Source organism: Dipodomys spectabilis, unplaced genomic scaffold (genome assembly GCF_019054845.1).
Source record: "Dipodomys spectabilis isolate Male_0828 unplaced genomic scaffold, ASM1905484v1 ptg000007l, whole genome shotgun sequence".
NCBI classification, from domain to species: Eukaryota; Metazoa; Chordata; class Mammalia; order Rodentia; family Heteromyidae; genus Dipodomys; species Dipodomys spectabilis.
This window is the reverse complement of record NW_024870684.1, coordinates 1,308,391-1,330,097: the sequence shown is the minus strand read 5'-3', so window position 1 is coordinate 1,330,097 and position 21,707 is coordinate 1,308,391. Positions and strand designations below refer to the sequence as shown.

General features: G+C 44.7%; 1 protein-coding gene across 1 annotated transcript in view; it reads right to left on the bottom strand.

Annotated features, from left to right (window-relative positions):
- Fyb2 (FYN binding protein 2) overlaps positions 1-4,497 on the bottom strand; it is a 91,761-nt gene extending 87,264 nt beyond the window's left edge. The window contains exon 1 of the mRNA XM_042699284.1: positions 4,471-4,497. Within this exon, the coding sequence (XP_042555218.1) occupies positions 4,471-4,479 (9 nt within the window). The 5' untranslated portion in view covers positions 4,480-4,497. The remainder of the gene's footprint in view (positions 1-4,470) is intronic.
- Positions 4,498-21,707: the final 17,210 nt, after the last annotated feature.

Here is a 21,707-nt window from a genome sequence, read left to right as displayed (position 1 = left end):
GCTTGCTTTACTTTGCTTAAGGTGAGTGCTCTACCACTTTGAGCCACCACTTTGAGCTACCGAGTCACTTTTAGCTTTTTTGAGTAGTTTATTGGAGATAAGAATCTCACAGACTTGTCTGCCTGTGGTGGCTTTGAACCATGATCCTCAGATCTCAGCCTCCTGTCAGTGTGAGCCACTGGCACCTGACTTGGATTGGAGACTTTTGGTAGCAACAACTATGAACATTAGTATAGGATTTTATTTCTTATAGTACATTAAAATGTGTAACCCATGGAAATGTTTTTTTTTGGGGGGGCGGTCCAGTGGTGGGGCCTGAACTCTGGGCCTGGGCGCTGTCCCTCAGCTCTTCAGCTCAAGGCTAGTGCTCTACCACTTGAGCCACAGCACCACCTCCAGCTTTTTTCTTTTTACTTATGCTCTACCACTGAGCCACCTTCCCAGCCCGCCATGGAAATCTTTATAGAGAAAATCAACAAATAGCTATTATTAGACAAATACAGAGACAAGAACTAAGGTCAGAGAACATAAGTAACTTGAGAGAGCAAGTAGTTGGTAGTTGTCTCCAATCAGTTCTTCTGGTTGAAAAACCTTTATCCAGGGGCTGGGAAGGTGGCTCAGTGGTAGAGTGCTTGCCTCGCATTCACAAGGCCCTGGATTCGATTCCTCAGCACCACATAAGCAGAAAAGGCCAGAAGTGGTACTGGGGCTCAAGTGGTAGAGCACTACCCTTGAGCTGAAGGGCTGAGGGACAGCACCCAGGCCCAGAGTTCAGGCCCCACAACTGACCAAAAAAACCAAAAACAAAACAACAACAACAACAAAACACCTTTATCCATCTACTCTCATGACAAAAAGGCCCAAAGCTATGGTTAAGGATGGAGACTCTAGAGTTAATGCATCTGAGTTTGTATCTGATTCTATCTATCCGTAAAGCAGATTGCGATACTAACTTGCTTAATTAATTCTAAAGCACATTTTTATGTAACTTATATGCATGTAATAACTCCTAGCAAAGTGTTGTCTTATTTTAAAATGACGTTTTAAAAATACCTCCAGGAAACAGGACACTCGTGGCTCATGCCTGTAATCCTACCTACTCAGGAGGTTGAGATCTGAGGATTGTGGTTCAAAGCCAGCCCAGGCAGGAAACTCTGTGAGACTGCTTATCTCCATAAAAATACTCAAAAAAGCCAGAAGGGGTGCTGTGGCTTGAAGTGGCAGAGCATTAGCCTTGAGTGAAAAAGCTCAAGGATGGAACCCAGGCCCACAGTTCAAGCCCCAGGACGAGGGGGAAAAAGAATAAATCCTTCCTGGAGTTTCTTCTTTGAGATTTTACAAATAGGAAACAAATCTGAGAAGTCAGTAACCAGGGAAGAACAGCCTGCCTGATTCCAACATCGTTTCTGTCTCCTTCCTATGCAGCACACCCTCCTCAAATGATTTCTCGAAAAGAGCTAAGCAAAGCTGTTGTTTGTGGAGAGGTAAAAATGGCAACAGTATACAAAAACCCCTATCCCCAAGCTTGGGTGTATGAGGGGGTGGGTGGGTAACTGCGTTGACCATTTGCATACTTTTTCTTAATTTGCTAAGGGTCTCACATTCCTTTATGATGACAAAGTATCCTAGGATGACTACAACGAGAGAAATTTCTTGTCTTCTGGTTTTGGAAACAGGAAGTGAAGACCTGTGGGTGGGCAGAATTAGTTCTCTTCTGAAGACCTAGAGGGAGGGATCTATGGGCTCTGCTCCAGTGCCTCCTCCCAGGTTGTGGAAGGTGTTGCTCACAACTGCTTCTCTACCAGTGTCTTGTGTGTATCTCCATGCTCAAATTCTCCCTTTCTATGAGGAGATCAGTCATGTTGGACTAAAACCTATTCTAACAGCCTCCCTTCAACCTGGTTCTTCTGTAAGGATCCATCAAAGAAGATAATACCCCCAAATAAAGTCACATTCTGAAACTCTAGGGGTTTAGGGCCTCAACACTGAATTCTGGAGCAGGAGGAGATCCCACACAAACATAGCAGACTATCTGTTATTACTGTAAGGTATTACTGTGTCAGTCTGCAGAGTTAACTGCCCTTGGAGCTCACTGGGCTGTTGCAGGTTCTTTATATGTATTAATGTATTTAAACCTCAGCTGAATGCTAAGAGGTAGATATTATTTTCTCTCCTTTACAAATGAGGTACCTGGGGCATAGAGAAATTAAGTAACTTGCTCAAAGTCAGGCAGCTAGTTTTCTGCAGAGCCAGAAATTTAAATCAGTCAGGCTGCCTCTGAGACTTCTTTTTTAAGTACAAGGCTTCAGTGCCTCTTTGAATAAGACATATTCTTGGCTCTCTGAGACCACATAGTCCAATTCTGGGCCTATTCAAAGTGTCTGGAGTCTTGCAAGGTAAGGAAAGACCAATTGTAGCCATTTTGCTGATCCTTGAACATACTAGGTATCTTCTGCTTACGGGCTTTTACAACTGCTTTTATCTCTGTAGAATTTTCTGTCCTAAGAGTCATATAAACAACTCCCTGACTTCCTTAGCATTTCTGTTCAAGTGCCTCTTCATAGTGATATTTTTCTTGTTTCCTTCTCTCTTATTTATTTATTTTTTTGTGCTAGTACTAGGGCTTGAACTCAGGGATTCATGTTTTGGGCTTGGCTTTTTCCCTTAAGGCTAGCACTCTACCACTTGAGCCAAACCTCTACTTCTGGCTTTTGGGTGGTTAACTGGAGTTAAAAGTCTAACAGACTTTCCTGCCTGAACTGGCTTCAAATCCAGATCATCAGATCTCAGCCTCTGCTGCCCAGCAGGGGCAGCTTCTCTTGATGCTTCAGCATCCCGCACCCCCTTGCTGCAATCATGACCATTTGACGCTTAGGTGAGCTTTGCTTCTCTCTTTCTCCTCTCCCACTAGATCATAAGCAAGTATTTTTACCTGTTTGGTTCCTTGCTGTATTTACATCACCTAAAACAGGACCTGACCACATAGAGTGTGAGTGTATATGTATATATCTATATATAGATATATAGATATATATATACATATATATCTATATATACATATACACATGTATATATGGATACAAACCTATGCATGGATACATAATTTATAAGTATTTTAAATTTGCATATTTATTGGTTCATTAGGCATTCATATTTATGAATAAATAATTCCATATGCATGGATATTTAGTTGGCTTTCCAAAAATTAGAATCCTTCTTCTGACATGAGAAACCATCCCTCTTACTCGATCAACTCATTTTTCTTCTATCTGAGCAGTAAACATTGTGTAATATTAGCTTAGTCCATAAAACTTTTACTAGGTAGTAAGTATGCCCTTCTGTACCTTTTTCTCTAAACTCCAAATATTTTACCTGCTCTCCTGCCACCACCCTTGCTGGCCCTGCTTCGTTTGGAATTGCTACTCAATCTCCATTACTGACAAGCCTGAGTGCCTGCCCAGCTCTGCTGGGTAGACACTTAGTTGAATGACATTAAGCCAGGCTAACTTGAACCACAGCTCTATTTCTTGCTTTTTGCTGGTTAATTGAAGATAAGGGGTCTCATGGACTTTCATACCCAATCCAGCTTTGAACTGTGATCTTCAGATCTTAGCCTCCTGAGTAGTTAGGCTGACAGGCATGAGCCACTGGCACTCAGCTTTTTGGCTTTGGTTTGGGCTGGCCTCAAATTCATCATCTTCCTAGCTGAGCCTCCAGAGTGTTGAGATTACAACACCACGCTGAGATCAGGTCATCTCTATTTTTTTTTTTTTTGGGTCCGGTCTTGGGGCCTGAACTCTGAGCCTGGGCGTTGTCTCTCAGCTCTACCACCTGAGCCACAGCACCACTTCCGGCTTTTTTCTTTTTGCTTATGTGGTGCTGAGGAATCGAACCCAGGGCCTCAGGCATGCAAGGCAAGCGCTCTACCACTGAGCCACCTTCCCAGCCCAGTCATCTCTATTTTTACAGGCACCTATCATCAAGCACCTATTCTAGTATAACCTTATTGTACAAATGAGGAATCCAGGATTCAGGAGCACAGATGGACTTTTCCCAGGCCATACAATTAGTAAGGATCAGAGACCAGTCTAAAGCCACAAGAGAGCTCTGTATGGCCTCTTTTTTCCCTGCTCCCAGACCTGGAGGCCCATGATGACTGAAAAGGCCAACAATCCAGCAGAGGCAAGCACACAGAGGTGACAAGACGCTTGTACAGTGCCCGGGAGGGGAGTATATACACTACCAGTTTGTCAAGTACAGCTAGACCTCCTGCAGTGTCCTTCTCAGTGGCTCTCTAGTTCTCATGCTCCAAAGGGGTTTAGGACACAGCACAGCCCTCTTTACTCCCATCTCCCTTGAATAAGTCCCAAACCACAATACTTTTACCCAGGGATCCCTCCCCAGGGAGGAATGAAACCCAATCTGGCAAGGAAGGACACCAGAAGCTCACATGCAAATCAAGGTCCTTACCTCTTCCATAGCTTTCCTGGGAGGTAGGGTCTGGGACACAAACCAAGCTTGCCTGTGAGCTGGATCAATAGAGTGTTTGTGTCTGCCTTTACCTGCTGGGGAGCAGTCACTTCTCCAGGTCCTGCATACAACTGAACCCAAGCTCTTCACCTGCTCCACCTGGGCTTAGGCTCCTCCCATACTGCTGACTGAGCACCGCAGGCTGGCTTCCATCCCCTCAGTTCCGCCAGCTGCGATGGGGGCTGGGGAAAGTCTGTTCAGGTTTGCCTTGTAGCTCTTTCCAACTGCTCCCGAACTGGTCTGACCGTCATGGTCACTGTCACAATCACGCTCTCGCTCTCTCTCTCTCTCTCCAGGAGTCTGACTGTTTGTCTCTATCCTGCCCTGTCCTACCCCATTCTGGGGAATTGCTAGGGAAGGGAGCACGTCTTACCCCTTTAGTTAGTGAGGAAGTCTCAGGCAGGGACACGGCACAGACACCTCGATCTCTTGCTAGTAATAGCCTCAGGCCTAACTCCACCCCTCCTAATGCTACTTAATTTCACAAAATACTTTCTTTCTCTTGGTGAAGGGAGCCAAAGTCCAAATAGGCGGAAGTGTGGCTCAACTCACCAGGGTATTCAATAGAGGCGAGACTAGGAACAAGGGAATGATAGCACCGCTTTGTGAGAGGTATTACCAAGGTATTTGAATGCCTGATTAGATTTAACTCTCACACTAGCCCTGGGAAGTGCTATTATTCCGCCCCACATACACTCAGGAGAGGAACTGAGGCTCAGAGGTCCTACCCCCAATTAGGTAGGAAGTAGAAAAGTCTATCTGAACCCAGATCTGGCTGATTCTAAAGTGTGTGTGTGGCGGGAGTGGGGGGATGTGGGGGGTGGGGGGTGGGAGTAGTCTTCCCTATTGTCACAGGAGTTTGTACTATTCTTCTTGCTCTGCTCTGTTTGGGTTAAATTCTTGAAACAAAAAGGTTTCCCTGTTCTGGTCAGGGTGGAGGAAGAGGGCAGGAGAGGAAATTCCACGGGCCTGACCACTTCTCACGTGTGACTGAGGCAGAGACTCTCACCTTGCTCAGATGATAGCCTGGAGTCTGATCCAATTGGGTCACATTCTCCTCAGCTCGAGGTAGTACAGACAGGGGTCCCCTGTACACTTCTTTCAGAGCTCTTGTCCTCTCTCTTCTCTGTGTCCAGGTAAAAATCAGGCCAGGGAGGAAGCTCTCAGGCTCTAAGCCCAGTTGGGTTCCTTGGAGCCCAACTTCCTCTTGCTCTCAAGGTAAAGGCTCCCCCTAGTGGCTCGAAGCCACTGCACAATGGCGGAGCAGAAGTGCTGGTCTGCAAGTCCCTAGATGTGGGATCTGTGGTTTGGTTTGGTTCAGGACATGTTACAGTAGGATATTGTAGATATTCAGCATTGGCAGCTGTTGGGAGTGGGGAGTACTTTGCCGACAGATTTCAGAACTGTGACTTGGAACGACATAACATCTATTTCCTTTCTCATGATCTAGCTGTTGCCCATGAGGGAGTTGAGATGTTAAGTTCCTCATCTTTAAAATGAAGTAAGAGTTATCAGTGTTCATTTAAGGACTAAGGGCCATTCACAAGCCTTCTGGTGCTTAGTACTATATGTGTACCCAAATGCCAGGCACTGGTGCCTGATGGGGTTGGGGTGGGGGAGTATGTGTTGGAGCTGTATGTGCTGGTTGTATTTATTGCTTTAATGTTTATCGTAACCTCAGGATGTATGTGAGCCCCATTCTGTGCTCTATCTTTGCATCTATCTGAACAGAAAGGTAACATACACATGATAACATGGGAGAGTGGAGCAGAAGAATCGATGGGAATTGAGGGGAGTGTTGGGCTGAAAATTTGGGTTTTGAACTGAGTTCAGGTAGCACTATGTCTTAGGAAGGAATACCTCAGTTTGATTAAATAGGATGAGCTTCAGGCCCAGGTGACTTTCTGTATGAGCTCTACTTTATCACAAACAAATCAATGTCCGATGGAGCATCTAGTATCACCTACCAGGAGCAGTGGTTTTAGAACCTGCAAACATTCCCTTATTGTGATCTTCAACATATTTTATTAGCATATATTAGTTACATAAAAGATTTTCATTGTGCCATTTCCATACTTGCACACAATATATTCCTATTAAACTCACCCCTTCAAACACTCTCCCCCATTCCTTCCCTTTTTGTACATAATTTTAATAAGCTTCATTGTTATATTTTCCTACCTTGCAGATAAAGTACTTTGATCCTATTTACTCTCTCAGCCCTCAATCTCCCTCTGATCCTTACCCTGAATGTACCGTTTAGTATTCCTATCAGTCTTTTCTTTTCTTCTTCTCCCCCCTGTCCCCCCCCCCTCCCCACACTGTATGGCCATTGAGCAAAGGATGAATAGAATAAGGCACATAGAATAAGGGCCATACAGCAAATCAGGAATTCCAATCTGACAGCCCCTGTCTCCTAAGCCTACCTTCATGGCCATTCTATTGGCTTCTAATTTAATCTCAGAAATACTAAACAAGAAACATTGGATTTGAGACTTTGAAGGGTTCTTTAAAGCATTTCCGCTTCCAAATTAAATTCTGAAGATAGGCCATTAGAAAGCCTAGCAGATAACTTAGGCTGAAGTTAAGCTTCAATCTTGTAGGCCTTTCTGTTTCTTTGTTTTGGTTTGCTTTTCCTGGTTAATGTACCATACTCTCCAAAAACATACCACTCTTTCTTCAGGGCAATAAAGCAGCAGAAATGAACACTTCCAGAACATTCTTTTGTTGTTGTTGTTGTTGTTGGTCATAGGGCTTGAACTTTGGGCCTGGGCGCTGTTCCTCAGCTCTTCAGCTCAAGACAAGCACTCTACCACTTGAGTCACAGTGCCACATCCAGTTTTCTGAGTGGTTTATTGGAGATAAGAGTCTCACCGACTTTCCTGCCTGAGCTGGCTTTGAACCATGATCCTCGGAACTCAGCCTCCTGAATAGCTAGGATTATAGGCATAAGTCATCAGCCTCCAAATCTTGCTTCTAGTTTCACATACTGTTGGGAGTTTTTCAATATTATTATTATTATTATTACTCACAGCAAAATACTATGTTGGGAAAAAGCAGCAGTCAAACCCATGTGGACCTGGTTAGTCACATGAACTCACCTCTTTCTAGGGTGCATGTTAAGGCCTCCATGGTCTATGAAAATCTGGGGTATATGGACTGATTGGCAGAATGAGTATGGTGCTGCTGGGTAACCTCCTATTCATATTAAAATTATTATTGGTTGAATTAATCATGTCTGAGGCTTCCCAGCATAACATGTAATTTGTTTATGTATAATTTATATCCTGACTATTTTCAAGGGAGAGAAGGGAAGAGGAAAAGAAGTTAAATTTATGAAGAGTCTATTGTATAATGAGTTACACAGTTAGCAAGTATTTCCTTCTATTCCTCCTGACAATGGGAGTGAGGGTAGAGATGTGAGTTGCTAGTTGACAGGTAATGACTATGAGGCTCTGGTAGGTCATGCTAAACTCCTGGTGACACAGACAGAGAGCACAGGTCTGATTTTCCTTTTTGGCTTTAGCCTCCTATTCAAATCCATGTGTTTCTTCCTCTCTCCTGGATTGGCTCCAAAACAACTGGAGGCACAATTAAAAGCCAAGCAACACATGGGTGGACACATGGGTGGACAAAAACGAAGACAGGATAGACAGACAAACAGGAAAGAATAGATACCCCATGAAGGCATATGGGGTGGATTACAAAGTATAAAGCTATTTAAAGCTAATGTATTTAAGGTTATGCTGGCCCAGGCCTGTAATCTCTGTTATTCAGGAAGTGGAGATAAGATGATGGGACAAAAGCACATGACTATCTGCCAAACAGGCTAAAAACACAAACAAAAACTCTGAAGGTATGACTCAGGTGGTAGTGAGGCCCTGAGTTCAAGATAATATATTTGAGGATAAAATACATTTAAGGACCTTTAAGAAAGGTCTTGCTTCTTTTTGCCTATGTGGGGAAACTGATCAATTATCTGATTTCTCTTTTGTCTTGAAGAAAATGTTGTTCTTCATTTTCTACCTATTTCAGCAAACATCCCAATATATAATTTAGTACGTTTTCTCTTTTTGAAGGATGCTACAGAAACATGACCAGGTACATTGCTATCTTTTAGATTGTATTTTAATGAGAATAATAATCCCTACTTTGGTCCAGGTGCTTTGCTCGGAGCTAGGCATGTGGCAGCCCTTTAGGTTCTTGTAAGGAAACTCTTCCTCCACGAACACCAGTTACAAGAACACCAGTTACATTATGTATGCATCACTTAGATGAATTATTAAGATGTTTTCTGCTATGCTTGTCTTGTTGAGATCAAAGGGAGATCTCTCCCCTGTGGCAAGGAGAGGGGGCTTGCTTGGAAGTAGAAAATCATTATCAATATCAATCACTCCCATGTTCCATCACCCAGAAAAGTGGGGCCTTCGATAGAGAACTCAAGCAGGGAATTCCCATCTCTCTTGGGGTCTTGTTTACTTGGATTAGGACTTCAAGGCATCGTATGTCACATGACTGTGATGCAGAAACCTTCAGAGTATTAGGATGTAGGCCTGGTAGGTCTTCAAATCCATAGGTTGGTTGATGCCTTAGTAGTCCATTTGTGCTGCACTAAGAAAACACCTTAGACTGAGTAAATTTCTGAACAGCATAAATCCATGGCTCATCACTGTAAAAACTGAGAAGCTCAAGATCAAGACAGCAGCAGGTGTCTGGTAAGGATTTAGTCTCTGCCTTGAACACTGCTATCTCTGGAGGTCAGGGATGCTTTTTCCTCTGGCAGAAGGCAGAAGGCAAAAGAGCTTAGTTAGGCCACTAAGGCTCTTTATTATTATTATTGTTGTTGTTGTTACTACTATTCCTATTATTAGTATTATTGTTATTTTGTGTGCTGGCACTGGAGCTTGAATTCAGGTTGTCTCACTGTCTGTAATCATATTCACTCATAGCTGGTACTCTACCACTTGAGCCATGTCTCCCTCCAATTCTATGCTTCTACTACTTCATTGGAAAGAAGAATGATACAGATTTGCCTACTTGGGCTGGCTTCAGATGGCAGCGTCCCCAATGGCTAGGGTTATAATTGTGAGCTTCCTCATGCTCTTTTATAAAGCGCTAATCTCGTCCATGAGGGTAAAGTGCTCATGACTTTACCCCTTCCAAAACTCTGTACCTCTTAATACTGTTGCATTGGAGGTTAAAATCTGACATGAATTTTGGGGAAGATATAAATGTTCAGAGCACAGCAACATGATTTATGAATTATAATCTTGGTAGCTTATTTGCCAAATATAAGAAAAAGCTATTGAAGTCGAGAGTTAGCGTGACTTTTCTTCATGAAAAGCATGCATACACACACGTGCTCTTTCTTTCTATTTTCTCTCCCTTGAATACCAGGTTTCTGTGTTGTGGATATGATGTGTGGGGGTGGAGGAGGGTTACAACATATCGTCTCAGCCACCAATCCTCAGCTCTGTGGGAGGGTCAAAGAAATGTGACCTGGAATGTTCAATCCTCAGAGATGGCTATCCCCTGGGGGATGCACAGCTGCAGCGCAGACACCTGGTCTGGAGGCTGGGGTGCTGAGGACCCTCCTCCTCTCTTCCTTACCTGTTGGAGCCATGGGAGGTCGTGCTACAGAGGGAAGGAAGGATGACAGAGAAGATACTTCATGGTCACCAAATCTCATTCTGAATTCTTGTTTTGGTTACGTGAAAAGTCTATACTCAACCTTCTTTGCAATTAGACTTAATCAGGTGACTAGATTCTGGCCAATGGGATAGGATAAGAAATGATACACATGAATTGTGGAGCCATTCGGTTGCTCCTGAGGTCTCATGACAGCAGACTAAGGTGGGAAGATTGACACCAGATCTCCTTGCCGGTTAGGAGGTGCTGGGGCTTGAGTACACCTGACCTCATGTTCAAAGATCTCTAGACCTATAGAGCAGATGGCTGGGCCAGGCAGTGGGATGAGACATCTTTGTCTTGGATGATTGTGTGTGTGTGTGTGTGTGTGTGTGTGTGTGTGTGTTTGTATGTGTGTGTGTGTGTGTATAACAGACAAACTAAAACTCACCTAGCAGTTAGCAGCTTGAAGAAATATTGAGTATCTGATATTTAATCAGTCCTGGTCCAACCATTTGCTGGTTGTTTGATTGAATGACTTTGTATTTTCCCCTCAGCTTCCTGATCTGTAAAATGGGGTTCATACACTCAGCTTCCACAGGGTATGGTTGTGAAATAAAGAATCCTTCAGAGCTGGCGGCATCTAACAGGCACCTGGTCATGGTGAACACTTAATTTCTACCTAGAGAGAAAAGGAAGGCCTCCTCGAGCCAATAAAGATTGAATCTCAGTCCTAATGTGGTTGAGGATGGAGCAGTTCAGAGAGAGAATAATTTGCACAATGACTTGCCTTCCCCAATCAAATGTCCTGAGTGGAACTTTTGGGAGGGTTAAAATTTGAAATGAGCTGGGCACTGTTGGCTTATGCGTGTAATACAAGCAATTCAGGAGGCTGAGATCTGAGGATCCTAGTCCACAGTAAGCCTGAGCAGGAAAGTTCATGAGACTCTTATCTCCAATTAACCACCAGGAAACTGGAAGTAGAGCAGTGGCTCAAAAGTGGTAGAGCACTTGCTTTGAGCATAAAAGGTCAGAGACAGCACCCAGGCCCTGAGTTCAAGCCCCATGATCAACAACAACAACAAAAAAAGAGAAACAAAATTTGAAATGAAGCATGGCTTTTGCTTGTAAGAGTGGTTGTTTCTCTGTCGTCCTGACAGCTGCCTCAGGAAACTGTACAGATTTTTCTGCTCCTGTGGCCTCTTTACCTGCTCAGGAGCTGTGTCGTTAGTGGAGGCTTCTCAGATCAGTCGCAGGCTACCAAAACCTAGTACAACAGCTTGTGGGAGGTAGCCAGGCCCCTCTGCCATAGCCCCTATGACAGTGCTGTATCAACTCCCTGTGAGTCACGAGGTTGGATGGGACAGATTGGTTGGTCTTTCCTCATCCGGCAAGATGAGCTCCCTGAGTCCCACCCCCCTCTCAGAGCAGACTCTGCTACCTCCAGCCCCAGTGGCACAATCAACATGTGCATTAGCCAGGTGGAACTTAGCGTGGAGGTCAGTGTGTTCATCCAAAGACATTTATCCCAGTGACATTTAATCATCTACATAAACATTTGTTGAACTGAATTACCTCATTTGATGCTCACAGCCATCTAGGAAAGGAGGCAGGTGTGTAATAAATCCCCCTTGTACAGATGGGAGAGTACCAGCTCAGAGAAAGGATTTGATGAGGGCCAGGTTTTGGAGGTGTGGCTTATGGGGGGAAGGGGAGAAGGCAGTTGGGAGATTGGAGAAGTTTATAAAGTGGTAACTTTAGAGCTGGAAGCTCCCTACTGAACTTGGTCACCTACTTAATCAGCTTCCTCTTACCCATATGCTGTCCATGCCATTCATTCATTCACTCATTCAACAAATAGTTACCTGGTTTTACACTGTGAGCTAGGTTTGGCCAAGCCATGAAAAGTGAAACAAATTCACACTGTTGCCAGTACTGAAGGTTCATGCCTGTAACTTCTGCAAGTAGGCAGGAGGACCTTCAAGTACAGAAACTGCCTCTTATACATTCTTTTCCTCTACACTCAGCTTGGTGCTAAATCTACAACAAATGTTTATAAACGTGTTATGCACAGATGAGATTTCTTTGTGTGTGTGTGTGTGTCTGTGTGTGTGTGTGTGTGTGTGTGTGTGTGTGTGTGTGTGTGTGTGAACTCATAGGCACTCTATCACTTGAAACACACCTTTAATTCTGGCTTTATGCTTGTTAATTGGAGAGATGAGTCTCATGAACTTTCCTGCCCAGGTTTGCTTCCTGAGAATTGAAGAGTACAGGCATGAGCCACTGGCACTTGGCTGAGGTGAGATTTCATTGAGTTATATTCCTTTCCTCTCCCCATGCTAGCTCTCAATTTCTTCTCCTTAGCTGGTCACCCTAATTTACAGCTGAGCATAGAAAGATCAGTGTGATTCAAGAGATGTGTGGGGCAAAACAGTGGCTGCGCCATCTCTTCGTTGTAGCTGGAGCATTATGGGTTCAACCATTCACAGATCTTTTCCAAATGCCTGGTTTCTGCTCATTTGGCCTCCGGACCATGTAAATATAATAATATTCTGGGCAGCATGAAGGACACCATCCAGCCCTGTTACTGGCTTCATGTTCATGGGAGCATTGGAGCAACCAGCCTAGTACCCAACATCTTCCACTTTGGCTACAAACTTGCATCTTCGCTTTGTCTGCAATTTTTTTTTATTTAATATGTTTTTTATTGTGAAAATACTGTACAGAGGGGTTACAGTTACATGAGCAAGGTAATGAGTACATCTCTTATCAAGCATTGTTGCCTCCTCCTTTGTTTTTCCCCTATCATCCCTTCCTTCCCACCACCTCAACTACACCCCCTCTCCACCCCCGCCTAAATTGTAAAGTTCGTTTATTGACATAGCGTCTTGTACATCTCATTGTTGCAATGGGTCCACCTGTATCCCTATTTAAACAATTTTTTTCCCTTCTCCTCTCCAAATTATACCAACATCAAATGCAGTGAAAACAGGGTTTATATTCATCTGCAAATTTTATGGGGCTTGGGAAGGACTAGGAGCTGGCCTCATCCTGGCTAAAGTCATATGTCAGACATAGAGAGTGGAACTGTGCTCCTCTGTGTCTGTCTTCTGGCCTCTGCAGTGCTTTGGATCTTAATCATCTCCCTGCAAACCCAGTGTCTCTACCCTCTGCTAGGGACATCGGAGCCACACAAGGGCTGTGTGTATGCGAACCTGTCCAAAGGGGTGGATATGGGGCATCCAGCTAGTGAAAGTCCAGAGAGTTCTAGAGAAGCTCTTTTCTTTTAGGAAGAGCTGAAAAAGGGCCCAGAAAGCAGAAATAGAAAACTCTTTTATAATAAGTAAGCATGGTTGTCCTTCATCCACTCACTGATTTAATCATGACAGCAACCCCTCTCAGGTACTGCTGGATAGAGAGGTGAACTGATCTATCTGTCAGGGTCTCATTAGGAAAACCAAAACTGCGCTCGATATTGGAAGCAGAAGGAATTTAATATGGAGGATTGATTATAGCTGGAGAGACATGTGAGGTAATTCACAAGTTCCCAAGAACTGGGTGCTGGTAAGCTGGGGGTGGGCAAGGTAGGAGGTGGTGGATGCTGATCTCTAGTCCCAGGAACTGGAACCATTCAGAGGGAGTTAGATGGGGGTGGGGGCGAGGGAGAGGCAGACACACCCCACGAGGCTTCTAGAGGTAGTAAGAAATACCCCGATGGCTCCCATTTTCCTGTCCTTCAGTCCATCACCTTTCACCAGACAAGTGCAGGTAGGAGTTGAGTCCGGCAGCATGGGAGGACCCTGCCATGCAGAGGGAGACAGCAGGGTTAAAGGAAGCACCTGTGAGCAATGTCTCCTAAGTCAGGCGCAAACGATGAAAGTACTACAAGGGAAAATATTAAATCCTATGTTAGACTTTTTTTTTTAAGCTGCAAGATCAAAAAAGGAAAATCAATGAAGTCTTTTTTATGTAGGAGAAGGGTTCGGAGGAGAGCTTTGGGGAGGAGATACATGAATGGGGTGTGAAGTGGTATGAAAATTTGAAATGATGGTAGGGAGAAGGGCATCTTAGAAGAGGCCCTGGTGTTCTCAGGACCACGGCTTCTGGGAAGGGCCTGACTTCCCCAGGGGCAGAGAAAATTTGGGCCTGGCAGGAGTGTGTGTGTGTGTGTGTGTGTGTGTGTGTGTGTGTGTGAGTGAGTGTGCATGCGTGCGTGTGCGTGTGTGTGTGCGTGTGCGCCCGTGTGTGTAGCAGCCACAGGAAGGGGATAGCAGGCTTGAACTCCGGGCTTGAACTCCCGGGCTTTGCTGTCTCTCTTGGCTGGTTCTACCACTGGAGCCACAGCTCCACTTCCTGTTTTTGGTTTGTTTGTTTTCTTTGCTTTTATCTTGCTGATTACATGGAGATAAGAGTCTCCAGGACTTTTCTACTCAGTCTGGCTTCACACTGCAATCTTTGATTTCAGCCTCCTGAGTAGCTAGGATTATTAGACATGAGCCTCTGGCCCCTGACCGTGTATGGCTTTGTGTGTTCCCGGGAGTTCAGGCTTGGCCTAGAGGAGAATTTGCGGTGGCATGGAGCACATCTTGGATGCCACCACTCTGCCCCTTTCTGCTTCCTTTTCCTCTGTTCTTCCTCCTCCCCCATAAAACAAGATCCATGACTCTGCTTCAGTGTTCACATCTGAAGGTTTATTCTAGTATCAGAATTCAAAATAGTTCTGTGATTCTCCATGGATAATTTGCTTTCTATCCTAAGATACGTTATTCTAAAAGGATAAATCTTTGCTTTGGTGGATAGGTTCATTTTCAGAGTGTGGTCCATCTACCAAACTGTAACAAATTTTGGTTGAAACCAAAGTATAATTAGTACAATCTGAGCTGTGGTTCAAATATTCATCAGAATATGAAAATCACCGCCGTGGGTGACTGCCCAGAAGAGCAACTCATTCGAATATCTAAATGGTCTGTTTAAAACTTGGTGTCATTACCTTCTGATTAAGTGTCATTTGATTTAGCCTACTAGGAAGGGCAGGCCACTCCCTCCTGCTTTCTGAAAAACTCACACAAAGCCAAAAGAGGCACAAAGAAACAGAGGGGAAAGAGAAGCAGAAGAGCAAGAGAGTAATTTATTCTTATGAGACTTTTTTTTAAAACCTTGCACTGTTGAGAGAGACAGGAAGTCAATATCTGAGGGTATTTCGAGAAGTCAATATCTGAGGATATTTTAGGAAACGCATTGTCAGAGGTTAGAAAGTTGTAAAGCATAATATCCAGTTAACTAAAAGATTTCTGAAAGGTTATTTTGAGTGATTGCAAAATAACAGTCACCATTTTCCCCCTACAGCTTACTTCTTGCTCTAAAGGCTATAAACGTGCCAACAGAAGCACACATTTTTGGTAGTATGTCTAACACCTCATTTTCTTCTACTCGTTCTTTCTTCTGTCCAAGCAAAGGTCTTCCGTATTCCTTAAAAAAACATACATGTTCTTGTGTTCCTTTCCCATAATCCTATGTGATGTAAGGAAAGCTGATCCCACCTAAACCAACGTCCTCAGTGCCTGCTCTCCATCTTAGTAAAGTGATTGGTTCAGGAATGAGCACATGATCTAAGCCAATTAGAGGACTAACAGGACTCACTCAGGAGGCAGGGTTCCATTTTGCTCCCAAATCTGACTTTGGAACCTGTAGTAACAGAAGCTATTGATGGCCAGAATAAAGTTTACTAGGCAGAAGAAAGAATGGCCTTTGAGTTGCTGGATATATTAAATCAGCTCTAAGTCTTAATCACTCAGAGTTTCTTGCCTTGAGAACTAACAAAATTCACTTTTGGTCTTCCAGTTGGTGTAAGAGCTTCCTTTTCTTGCTAATATGAAGCTGGGAGATGACAACAACAAAAAATACCCTTTCAGAATGAAAGTATTGTTCATGTGATACACAGTGGATTTGTAACCAGCATTTGTGGAACCCAGAGTATGTACCAGTATGACACCATTTGGGTTGAATTTCCCTATACTAATGCTAGTGCTAGATGAAGAAACTGGGGGACAGAGGGGTTCAGTGACTTACTTTAATAGGACACTTGATTCCAGCTGCTGTGCAGCCAGCTTCACGTCTCAGGTCTTTGACCCAAGTGTGTGTCTGATGCCACGGTTTGATGGCACTCAGCTAGCTTTCTTGGTTCAGTGTCCTTTAAGTGATGGCTCACAAAGTTGACTCCCCTTCCTTGTGTGTGACATCTTGGACTATTTCGTTTCGATTGGGGCTGATATAGAGACAGAGAGTATGTAAAAACTTACGATGGGGGTGTTGAGAAACCCTGGTTATGCTATCTACCTCTGTTCAGGTGTGAAGAAGGCCAGGAAACTCACCCTTCTGCGTGACTAGGGAGGAGGGAGAGCCAGGCCAGCATCCTGCCTGCTGCAGGGTGTACGGATCCAGGATTCCAAGCGAAGCATCTCATTTTGCAGCTATTTCTCTACCTCTGCTCTCCCTACTTCCCTCTTCCCCTCCTCTCCTTCTTCCCTCTATACACATTTAGTCTAGCCTCCTCAAGAAATTGTTGCCCTGCTTACCTAAAAGGCCAATTTCCACTTCTTTTCTTGGTATCTTAAGTAAAGAAGAAACTCCCAGCTTGCCTGATGTTTGATAGAATTACTTAAGCTGTTACTACCTCAGAGAAATGTTCACTGTGTAATAATATATATGAGGGATTGATCATATACTTACCCACAAAGCATATGGACTTTATGAAGAGAAGTACTTTGTAATGCAGACATGACTGGGGAAATAATAAATCAAATGTCTCTGTGCTTAGAGGAGAAAAAATTATTCAAATACAGCATAGGCTGCTTTGGTTCCATTTAACTGAGTTGCAATCTACATTGCGACCACCAGGGGGAGAGCTAGGCCCATCTCTGCACAACTATTTTTAGAGACTGCTTCTAGCCTCAAGGAAGAAGCAAAGAAATAAAAGACTATGATACTTAAAAAAAAAAAAAATCCGGACCAACTTATAAATTATTTGTGAGTCCAATAAAAGGCAATTATCAACATTTCCTACTATTTCAAGAGTAATATATTCTATGTTAGAAAAAGATTCAATTTATTCTCTGGCTATGATTCAGACAATGGAAAATTGGAGGCAACTACAACCAAAAAAAGATTGTTATCCTGTGTAAATCTGTCCTGAACACCTAAATCAGAGGATGTGAGTTCTAGCCTGTTTACCCTGAAGGTAGTGAGAGCTGATGAGCTTTGGGCAGGGGATGTAGTGAATGATATAGTGATATGCACCTTTCCCTTTTCCATGGCACCAGTGTGGTTAAGTTACAATAATCTTCTCTAAACAATTGAAGAATGAGCACTATGGGATCATTTTAAGGAGAAAAGCTGTATTATTTCCAACTCTATGGGAATGTAAAATAATGGAGCTCAGAAGAGCCCGGCGTTAGTATATGAAACCGTCGGCTGACTCTTGTCTCTGTGAGGCCGGTCAAGTGAGGCTTGGGCAAGTTGCCTTTCTCTGATCTTCCAATTCTGTACTACCATTCTCACTGAAGGAGAGCAAAGATGAAGCGTGACACTGCACGTGAGGACCTAGCTTGTTGTTGTGGTCAATGAACACGCTCTTCCTTTCTTGCTGCAGCCTCTTTGTCCCCTGAGTACAGTAACAACTTTTAGCTGGGTTGCACCTCACTCTCACAGACTGACGAATGAAGGATTTGCTTGGAATGTGTGAATGAGGAGCCAAGGACGATGGACCTACCTGGGTATGGAAATGCTTTCTAAATCCCTTTTAGTACCCAAGCGAAGACCTGCTTGTGCAGATGAGAACTTGGGCATTTGCTGAAAGGAGAAAGTTTTTTTTATTTTCTGTTTTGTTTTGTTTTGTTTTGTTTTCTCAAAGGTGGGGAACAAAGCTTCAGAGTATTTGGACTGAGAAAGATCACATGGGCTTGGACAGAAAGTGAGTTGCAGGGATTTTGCAAACATCCAGGACCCCTGAGGCTCAGGCATAGCTGAAAATTCTAGAAGGAAAGTTGGTCATGGTGTGAGATTTGCCATCAAAGCCATAGGGCAGCCAGAACCCCACAGTTCTGCCGATTCTTGCTCTCTCAGTCTGTTACTGGTGGGTGCTTGCAGAGGTGAAGATCTAGATTCCTGGCGTCTCCAACAAAGGACTGAATGAAGATACAGCACAAACGTAAAATGGCGTGGCAAGGAGTTTAATTGAAAGTTCACCTGTAAGGAAAATCAGGGGCAAGCATGTGGTTAAAACTTGCAGTGATCAGCCAGGTGCCTGAGGCTCACGCCTGTAATCCTAGCTACTCAGGAGGCTGAGATCTGAGGACTGCAGTTCAAAGCCAGCCCAGGCAAGAAAGTCCATGAGAGTCTTATCTCCAATAAACCACTTAGAAACCTGGAAGTGGCACTGTGGCTTAAAGTGGTAGAGCACTAGCCTTGAGCTGAAGAGCTGAGGGACAGCACCCAGGCCCAGAGTTCAAGCCCCATAACCCACTGGGAAATACACACACACACACACACACACACACACACACACACACACACACACACAAACCAACTTTCAGTGATCTAGGATTTGGACAGTGTGGGATGAGCTCATGATATGAGTATGGGATAATGGGACTGGGAAGGTGGCTCAGTGGTAGAGTGCTTGCCTTGCATGCATGAGGCCCTGGGTTCTATTCCTCAGCACCACCTAAGCAGAAAAAGCCAGAAGTGGTGCTGTGGTTCAAGTGGTAGAGTGCTAGCCTTGAGCTGAAGAGCTGAGGGACAGTGCCCAGGCCCAGAGTTCAAGCCCCATGATTGAAAAAAAAAAAAAAAGAATATGAGATGACTTCAGGGACCATGACTTCACAAAGTTTTGGAAGGGATCTGCCCACGGACAAACTGCTGTCTGATAGGCTTAAGTCTATGTATGAGATGCAGTGCATATTCATGAAGCCTTCAGTAGAAGTCTGTCAGGCTAGGATTCCAAAGGTGCCTCAGTTTGGATAGAATGGCTGAGAGCTTTCCTGCCTCTAGGGAGAAGCGCTAATTACCTCCTCCCAGGCCTTCCTCACCATTCTCAGCCTTTCTCTGTGTCTGGGGAGAATGACTCATAGAGAAGAACACACCACCTGGACATCTTGACTGCCTGGTTTGGGCTGGGCAACTCCAGCAAGAGGCCCCCAAGGTGAGGAGAGGAGGAAGTCAGGGCATCTCTCTCCTTCCTGCCCTCTCCCTGCTTTGCTGGGCATCTTAAATCATGCCTGAGCCTTTCCTTCTCCCCATGACCCGGTCTCCCTCGCTTTAGGACACTATGCCTTTTCCAGGTCTCCTCAGGAACCTGGTAGTAATGGCTTCAGTGGGTCTCATTGCCTTGTTCTCCCGTGTGAGTTTCCTCCACCCTGTCCTACTCAGAGAGCTCTGTCCTGCCATTAACTCTCTCCTTTTGTACCTCCTGGGCAGGATTGGCCTTTCCTTGGCCTTGACTTTTTCTTTCTTTCTTTCTCTCTCTCTCTCTCTTTCTTTCTTTCTTCCTTTTTTTCTTTGCTGGTCGTGGGGCCTGAACTCTAGGCCTGGGCACTGTCCCTCAGCTCTTCAGCTCAAGGCTAGCATTCTACCACTTGAGCCACAGCACCACTTCTGGCTTTTTCTGCTTAAGTGGTGTTGAGGAATCGAACCCAGGGCCTCATGCATGCAAGGCAAGCACTCAACCACTGAGCCACCTTCCCAGCCCTTTGACTTAAAAAAAAAATCATCTCTTTGCATTTCTTATTTTATTTTAGAAAGGAGTTTATAACAAAGCATACAATGTGAAATCGCAAGTTAAACTTAGATTTAATGAACATGGAGGCGAAGATGAAAACGAAGGAAACTGCTCAGCACGGTAAGCTCTCTGACTCAATTATTGGCAGCACACAAACTTAGCCCTTGTTTTCCAGATGCTCATGGGAAAGGTATAATGTCTGCGGTTGAAAGTCTATAAAGTATCGCTAAGCCAATTGTCTTGCACAAATATGACTGTATGGGGATTGGCATTTTGGCAGCCTTGCCTTTGTTATAGCAGAGGGACCTATAGAGCCACAGCCTGAAGGGGTGGGGGAAGAGAAGGGGTACCATGAAGATGTCCTGGGAAACGAGAGAAAAGGGGAGGTCCCAGGAATCCCACAACAGGAGCCAGCCTTCCCTTCAAGGCCTGGATGCGGAGGCCTCCAGCAACTCCAGCTGCTGTGGGGCATGATGGATCCATCTTTCAGTGCCTGCCTGGGGTATAGCTGAGCAGCGTGTCAGCACTGGCCTCTCCTGCCTCTTGAATGTGTTTGGTCTGCCTTAGAGACCCAGGTACTCAGATTTCCTCTTTGCCATCATTTCATTCACACACAACCTCGGATTATTGAGCCTTCCCCCCCCCCACCCCCCAACATCCAACCAGCTCTACTTTCTGCTACCAGTAACTGGCTTCTTGTTGTCTCTTTAAGCTCATGTTCCTTAGAGAGAACATCACATTGGCCAGCTGATCGTTCTTTGAGCAGCATGTTTCCTGTTGAGCTACCTTAGAACTGGCTTTTGGTCAGATGCTCTTCTCTGGTATCACTGAGGGGCTCCATGGATAGGCAGAGCCACATGCTACCCTTGGTGGCTTGGGGGTTGTGGCGTGGCAGGTGAGTGTCCTTTGGTGGATGAAGGTTGACCCATGTAGATTGTACAACCTGGACTTCAGCAGTGGACAAGGAGAGCACCGTATCTGATATTGCCCTTCATGAAGACGCTGTGGATGACTTGTGGGCAGATGCCCATGCTCATTTGCCCTATAACATGCGTAGTTCTTTCTCCATAAGAGAAAAACAAAAACAACCTTTTGTGGGTCTCTGCTAGCCATGACAGTAGCGCAATTATGGCCTGTAGGAGTTGGAGTTTAGTGAGGCCATTGGTCTCAAGTATATCAGAGAGTGAGCTGGGGTGGTCAGTTCATGTACATGACTATCTCAGCAGCCAGCAGACAAGGACAGAGCTGAGCTTTGGTTTGCACGAAACTGACCCCAGGACATGCAGGAGGCAGCTGTCGGTGGCGGCTGCGAAAGGACTCCAGCTGAGGATGACTGGAAGGACCACTGGACATCACTTACCTGGCCGGGGGACTGGGATTCTCTATGGAGTCGGCAGCCAGCTGGGGAGCACTTTCCCTACGGAGTTTAGTAACGGTCAATGAGGGCAGGGCTGGAGTTCTAATTCTGCCACATAGCATCTGCGTGCCTTTGGACAAATTCCCTGCGTGCCAATTCTGTGTCTGTATACATAACATGTGGACAGGGAGCGCTGCCTTGAGGACCTGAAGCAAGAGATCTACCACTGCATGTTAATTAAACACCTAGAGCTGATAAGGAGTTTTTATCATTAGTACTAACAAATGGAGCTCCTTACCTGTCCTCTAATATTTGCAAGCAGACCTGGACTGCCAGGGCCTGAAAGAGGAGCAATCATTCTAGTTTTTTCTTTTCCTTCCTTCCTTCCTTTCTTTCCTTCCTTCCTCCCTACCTCCC